A 7,994-nucleotide genomic window follows, 5' to 3' on the forward strand; every position below is an offset into this window, starting at 1 on the left:
ATTTTGATTGAAAAATAAGTAAGATGATTTCAAGACAAACTACTTTCGATTTACTTATGTTTCGATACTGATCTTTAAACATTACTTATCTATTGTATGAAATTATACCATTCTTATGGAAGGTTAAAGCATCAATTCATTTCAAAAATTTGACTTTGGAATAACATTTCCATAGTTCGTGTTTTTATTAACAAAAAGTGGTTAAAATCTTAAAGAAATACATGAACTATAGTTATTTTGTGTCATCAAACTTACCTTAAAATGAGAATAGTAAACAATATTGTTAAAAGCACTGCAAGCATAACCACAATTACCCATATATACGGTTTGTCTTCTTTTTCATGCTCATCACCTATTAAAGCACAGAAAGACACTTGAAAGCAAATTAACTTGAGAAAGACATAGACCATTTTCAAAGATTCACCCTCAATCGTATCATGAACACGTGTAAAATAAAGTGGTATCACTCGCGCACATTAATAACTTTATACGATTTTGGTAAGATTCAGTTATCTGTGCAGCCAATAACAATTATAATTCAAAACATCTTTTATTGTGTTATACTTTGTAAGATATATCGTACTGCAGTTGTACTTCGTCACAGCTCGTTTTACTTATTAAAGCATTTAATTTGAAATTATGATAAAATGTACATTTACATGAGTTGCTTAAATCTTTATTTTGAAAGGAGAAGTGAACAAGGTAGAAATGGAAGATAACTAGCTGCCAGATAACTGCGAGGACTCTCATATATGTGCATCCAGGTTAGGGGAGGGTTGGGTTCCTGCTAACATATTAAACCCCGCCACATTATTTATGTGTGCCTGTCCCAAGTCAGAAGCCTGTAGTTCAGGGGTTGTCGTTTGTTAATGTGTTACATATTTGTTTTTAGTTCGTATTTTTATATAAATAAGGCCGTTAGTTTTCTTGTTTGAATTGTTTTACATTGTCTTAACAAAGCCTTTTATAGCTGACTATGCGGTATGGGCTTTGCTTTTTGTTGAAGGCCGTACGGTAATTGTTAAAGTCTGTGTCATTTTGGTCTCTTGTGGACAGTTGTCTCATTGGCAATCATACCACATCTTATTTTTTTATCATAATAGTTTTTGATTGAAAAGTGATCGATTAAATCCAGTTATCTTAACATCACATGGCATTAACGTACATACCATGATAAATTAGAATTGGTATATGGAACATACCTTCTTTTGGTCGAGGTTTTCCTGGAGGATGTCCTGTGGTTGTAATTGTAGTATCAGGGACGGGTAGAGTACCTAAAATGTTTAAATAACGTATCAGAAATAAAGGACAAAAATCACTAGAAATTGTCTCATCAATAGAAAGATCTAATCATCTTGAACAGACCCAACCTAATTGAACATGTTTAATGAAGACAACGGTAGAAATAGGCGATGCACAATAGCATAAGGTTACAAAATAAATTAAGTTTTGCACTAATTGAGGAAATAACATACCAGTAGAATTAAGGTACATGTGACATAAAGTGTGCCTAAGCATTTTGAAGATGAAAATATATAAATGGCATTGTTAGGTTGTTTTCTTCTACGACAATGAATATATAATCACGAAAAATATTATCATTTTAGATTGTGATGAATAAAGTTGTTACCATGGTAGGGATACAGAGGGATAGTACACTAGCATATGACGACTTTGATAGACTAGAATTCTAGTTTAATTTTATTTGAAAGTATTAAAAAAAACAAGTGACAACAACAAAACGTGTAACTTGTTCTCATACATCTTCGACTGTTGATTTTAATTGAATTCATTGTTTTATTTTGGTATTGATGACGACCATATTACTACTGGGATACTATACTTCTTATGATGTGGCTTATTAGTAAACGCAATTTCTGACTAGAAGTACACAACAAAATTTTCTATAAAATATTATCATACCAAAGCAATATGCTGATTTGTCAACATCCAGCTGTGTTAAATGATAGGTTCTATAGCTACCACAATTTCGAACTTTTATGTCAACCATCTGGTCACAAATACTGGATATTCCTGATCTACAAACTTTTCTGTCGACCGTCATATCAGAAACATCCGGTATATTTCCTGAAACATCAATACTTTCAATTTAAATTAAACTCGATATTCACTAAATCCGATATACTTATATAATTTATGTCAAAATGTTTTCCAAATCAATTGATGAATGACACTATTTTACTCATGGAGCATTAGCATGATCTGGGAGAATACTGTAACTGACTGCATAGCGTTCAGCAGTATGTTTGAAGAGTCTTTACTAGGTTTTAAACATAAGCCCGCCATCATCAGGAATTGTATTATCAATTTATTTTTTTTATTTTAGATGATGTTTACAAATCTACTATTTTATACCTTTGGCATATGCTCATTTTCTATAGGGTTATTTTGCACATCTTATTGCAAATCTCAAATTTCTCTCTTAAATTTCAATGTTTAATTATGTATTCTCTCATTTTTCGTACGCATGTGTTTAGTTTGGTTGACTAAACTAAAAGAATATCCTTTTTTGCCTTTCAAAAGCTTTACCAGTAGACATTTGATATTGTCTCATTTATACAAAATTTGATATATATCTCCATGTAATTACTGTTTGGCAAATTTGTACTTGTAAAACGATTATTGTGCCATAGTCTTGTCTTGTGTGAATATCCTGCATTTGAAAGGCACACCTCTGGTTTCAGAGTAGAGTAGATATTAATGTATAAAACCTCATAAAAAAATATTATTGATTGAGAGAATAAGGTTTGAAGTTATTGAACTGGTACATATTTATTTACATGATATCTGTCAAAAAGCATTGCTTTATTCTAGATAATTATCAATACGACATATCAAAAGGCCGTAAACATACATTCAAACCAAGAAAATGTACTCAAATAATATATAAATCTGTGCTAACCGTCCATCCACAATGGATATAAAGTACCACACTGCATCATAGACACGCTCTCATTGACTATATCATTTCCGGTTGCACTATCAATTCTATACCATCCCGATGTTATTCGGCTGTCCTCTATTGCCACATCATCGGACTGCAGTGTATAGTTTGAAGACCTTTTCAATTCTCCAATAAGTACCTCGTAGTTGCTGTTATGACAAGGGTCAACTAAAAAATTACATAAGATTTTTATCTATATACATGTATATGCAGATTCTGGATATTTTTGTGGAATATTTATTAATCAATATTTACTTGCTGTGAATAATCTAATGCCTTTTTTCAATTATAAAAACAATACTCAAAGTAAACCATAAAGAGCGTACTGTCTTTTATAATTACGTGTTGTCGTATAGCTAGTTTTTCATTTGTGCTCTAATTTGCGATTGTCGGACAACACATACTTAAAAAGGATATTGTCGAATATATACCATCGTTATTAATATGATATTTAAATATAAAATAAAAACGATTAGATTTTTTTATATGATATTTGTCTTTAGACAGAAGTAAAAATACACTTACGACTAGGAAATATACAAATGATGCTTATAAATATTTTATTTTTAAGAAGTTAACTTTACATTTTTGTTCTTATATCGACTGAATACGCACATTCACATCCTGGTGTAAACCCTCCATTGTCCGAAGTTTCTCCCACTGGACATTTAACTTCAGTACCTAAAATGTATATATGTATAGCATGTAACTTCGTATAATTTACACTTCTGTCAATTCAAATATGTGTTTGGCTAATTCAAAACAACCGCTGAAAGATGAAATATGCTACATGTGTCAAAAAACAAAGTAATAAGTTGAAACTGATAGTTTTAATATAATTTGTACAGAAATACAAGTCATTTTTCATATGATCAATATTTCGGTTTAGCGGTCTATAATGTCTTTGATTTCCTATACATTTATAACTTTGCGCTATGTTTCAATTTTTTTTTATCATATAACAGTTATGATAAATCGACTGATGCATTGTCACACCACTGGCCCAGGTAAGGGGAGGATTGAGACCCCGCTAATATGCCTAGCCCCGCCCTATTATGTATGTATGTGCCAGTGCGAAGTCAGGAGACTGTAATTCAGTGGTTCTCGTTCGTTGATGTTCCTTATATTTGTTTTTCGTTTTTTTTGGTATATAAATTAAGCCGTCGTTTAAATTGTTTAAAATTTGTCAGATTGTTGCTTTTTATAGCTACCTTTTCGGTATAGGCTTTGCCTATTGATGAAAACCGTACGGTAACCTATAGTTGTGCCATTGATTCTCTTGTGAAGAGTTGTCTAATTGGCAATCCTACCCCTTTTTTTGTTTTTTTATTTATTACTTTCTATTTCCTGATTTTGTTAATAAGAATTTTTTAAAATACACTTATGAACAACACACAGATAAAAACAAATGTAAGAAAAAAATAATCCAAGAAATGTTATATCTCACCGAAACAATAGGATTGGTAGCATCCACTTGTGGCTTGTAAGTTATATACGTAAAAACTCTCACAATTTTTAACCTGGATCGCATATGAACTAGAACAGCAGCCTCCGTTGAAGTTTGCAACACAGGCCTCAACATCTGCAATTACCCCAATAGATGGATACGAACCTGTAACAAAACATTTATATTTCTTTAATCTTATATCGGCTATCATTTTAAATTAACTTTGTTCAACTTTGACTTTATCACTGATTGAAAAACTGATATAGCCAAATCAATTTCAAATAATCTTAATTAACCTTTTCTCGCATCAAGTTTTACAAATGTATCACTTTGAGTTTTTAAAAGTTTAATCGACATATTCCCAAAATAAAACATCATTGAAATTTAATTCTCTTGTTTTTTTTGGTTTAATATTTTTTCTACCATTCATCCATATTGGATAAGTCGTTCCGCATCTGAATCCGTTTTGTATACATTCTGTTGGCATCGTATTTCCTACGAGACTTATCGGACGGTACCATCCTGGAGTCAGCCGATTATCACACAAATTGCCATTTATTGTATTATAAACTGATCGCTGCCAATCATCTAAAGTTTGATAATTTTCATCCAAGCAAGGATCAACTACAAGATAATATATATTGATAAAGTTGATAATGACCGTAACACGAAACACATAATTTAGTAACAACAGAAGTTAACATATTTTCAATTCTTTTATTCAGGATAAAACAAACTAAAGTGAAACAAAATTTTATAGGCAATTGAATTAGTTTTTAAAGGAGCGATACCATGTGTCTCTAAGGGATAAGACTTTTTGGATTAAAAATGCATACATGTAAATAAAAAGTAAACGTTTTTTATATATCTGATATGCAAAATATTCACAGGAGGAAACTAAAAGCTACTTGAATATTCCTATGTCCAACCGATCATTTTTGCCCATTCAAAGCAAAAACACAGAAATACTGAACTCCGAGGAAAATTCAAAAAGGAAAGTCCAAAATCAAAAGGCAAAATCAAAAGTCCAAACGAATCAAACGAATGGATAAAAACTGTCATATTCCTGACTTGGTACAGGCATTTTCGTATGTAGCAAATGGTGGATTGAATCTGGTTTTATAGCTAGCTAAACCTCTCACGTGTATGACAGTCGCATCAATTTCCATTACATTGTCAACGATGCATGATCAAAACAAACATATTCAAAGAGTAAAAATTGTCAAAAATAGGGGTACAGCAGTCAATATTGTGTTATCATCTTAATCACTATAAAAACAACAAATGTAAGAAGCACAAAAAGGCATTCATCAAATTAAACATACTCATTTTGCTTATCTTAGACGGCTTATCTATCTATGTAAAGTCTACCCGTAACGGATGAAATGTATTCAGTACTGGTGAAAAATCGCACAGGTAGACATAAAATAAGTCAAAGTATGACGGCATACATACATGTAAATGCAGAGTCACGTAAAGTAGATATAACAAAAAACTGACTTAACAGTAAAAGTAATAATAAGAAATAAAATAATTGTGTGTTTTCAAAGTAAAACGACATACATAAGTACAGTTTCACGTCAAATGTATATCATAAAAAACAGACTTAACAGAAAAAGTAGTATCATAGAATAAAATAGTTTTGTCATTCAAAGTATGTCAAGATCCATAAGTAAAAGTATATTAATAAATGAAATAATTTTATCGTTCAAAGTATGATGTTTTACGTACGCACAGAGTCACATTAAATAAAGTTTTCTCTGTAATTATTATGGTTTTTGACATAACAGTCATAACTTAAAAAATGGTAAAAATTGTCATTAAAGGGTTATAACTCCGTTAGAAGTCGCCTGACAATTTGTTACCTTTATGGACAATTGAGAGATGTTTATATTCTAAACATGTTGGCCTCTGTCAGATTTTCTGTATTTATAACGGTTTTAAAAATAAAAGACAAAATTTGCATATTCACCGTGTTTAAATTTCAGCTACATTGACCAGAAAACTTGTTTGGTCCTTTTGGCCAGTTGAGCTAATTAGAATTCCAAAACGATTTGCAAAAAAATCGCTACATCGATACCACCGCTGGTAGAGATTTTATTTCCCGAGGATATCACCAGACTTATAGAAAAACCCTTCTGTGTTGACATGAATTATCATTAACATAAAATAACTGTTTAAACGAAGATTTTTTTGAAAAGTTTAAAAGGCTTTTCTACCTCATGAATTTATAACTTTACTGTATTTGTCAAAGTTAAAATTTTTAATCGACAACATATGTGTTGAATTTGGAGGTTTGGTCTTTCAACAGACTATTAGAAACTCAATGAGTATCAACTGCACTCCTCTACTTGCAGATTTGTTTTGTATTTCTATGAAGCAGAATTTATCCACGGACTTGTACAGAAAGGAGAAAAGAAATTTACCCAGTCTTTTAATTTCACCTCTTGGTATATTGACGATGTACCGTCTCTTAATAATAAAAGATTCAGTGACCATTTACATTTAATATATCCAAGTGAACTTGAAATTAAAGATATTACCGACACAGATAAATCTGCTTCATATTTTCTCGAAATGACTACTTATGGTAGGTTTACTACCAACATGTATGACAAACTCTAGAGCTAGCTTAAAGAACGTTGATTTTGTTAAACGAGGAAATACTCAGTACTGCTTTCTCAAAAAAGAAATTGATCCTTAATGTTTTTCAACTTCGTACCGATTATGAGTTTTTATTCAATTTTCATGATTCTAGTGCCATTTATAAGTCATTCTAGACAAAAAGCGCGTCTGACACATATACAAATTTCAATATCTATGATGAGTTTATCTAAATCTGGAACCATACTCTGAAAACCTAATGTGCTGTTTATGTGAATATTAAGGAACATAACCATCAAATCAAAATATGTTTTATATAGAACTAAATCGTATAATGGAGCAGAGTGTTTCCCTTATTCATTTTGATTTAATTGTCAAAGAGAAGCATATGTTCTATTAAACAGCTAATGTAGTAAACTAAATTTGAATAGATAGATACATATAGTTCAAGGATTGATAAATATAAAAATTACCAATAGAATATATAACCATGTTTTAGAATAATGTACAACAGTTTATAAATATGTTACTACTTACATTTACATCCAGGTGTAAATCCATTATCAGATGTTTCACCAGCAGGACATGGAATTTCAGCACCTTATACAATAAGGTAAACGTTCTTATGGTTAACCGATATTACCGCTGATAAAATTTTCAATTGTGTTATCAGTATGGGGGTTTTACTTTTGTTTTGTTACATAAACTAGTATACCATGTTCAAAATTTTTCTTAGAATAGTTAAATGCCTTTAAAATTGAAATTAGATATTGAGTATAATTTTAAGTACATTACTTTTTTATTAAAGGAGATAATAGTTTCTTGAGACAATAATTAATAATTAGTAACACATGGAGCAAATGAACTCTGTAAAAAAAAATGCAATACAAGGGTTTATTAAACTTCACGTTAAAATGTCATATTTCGATTGACTAATACGAGGTAGTTTATTTACCCTCTCACATGGCTGAATACTCT

At 30.8% G+C, this 7,994-nt stretch overlaps 1 protein-coding gene across 1 annotated transcript; it reads right to left on the minus strand.

Moving 5' to 3' along the window:
- Nucleotides 1-1,146: 1,146 nt before the first annotated feature.
- Nucleotides 1,147-4,623, minus strand: LOC134697846 (pancreatic secretory granule membrane major glycoprotein GP2-like). The gene is made up of 5 exons (XM_063560133.1): nt 4,578-4,623; nt 3,581-3,646; nt 2,924-3,133; nt 1,924-2,088; nt 1,147-1,274 (listed from the first exon to the last, which is right to left on the minus strand). The coding sequence occupies exons 1-5, from the start codon at nt 4,621-4,623 to the stop codon at nt 1,147-1,149; spliced, it is 615 nt and encodes a 204-aa protein (XP_063416203.1).
- Nucleotides 4,624-7,994: the final 3,371 nt, after the last annotated feature.

This window comes from Mytilus trossulus, chromosome 14 (genome assembly GCF_036588685.1).
Source record: "Mytilus trossulus isolate FHL-02 chromosome 14, PNRI_Mtr1.1.1.hap1, whole genome shotgun sequence".
NCBI classification, from domain to species: domain Eukaryota; kingdom Metazoa; phylum Mollusca; class Bivalvia; order Mytilida; family Mytilidae; genus Mytilus; species Mytilus trossulus.

Excerpts from the sequence above, each read along its gene's own strand:
- LOC134697846 (XM_063560133.1), bottom strand. The coding sequence starts at position 4,623 with ATGATAGCCGATATAAGATTAAAGAAATATAAATGTTTTGTTACAG. Across the intron at positions 2,089-2,923 it reads ATATCCATTGTGGATGGACG|GAAATATACCGGATGTTTCT; the intron begins GTTAGCACAGAT and ends TTGATGTTTCAG. Across the intron at positions 1,275-1,923 it reads CAAATCAGCATATTGCTTTG|GTACTCTACCCGTCCCTGAT; the intron begins GTATGATAATAT and ends TAAACATTTTAG.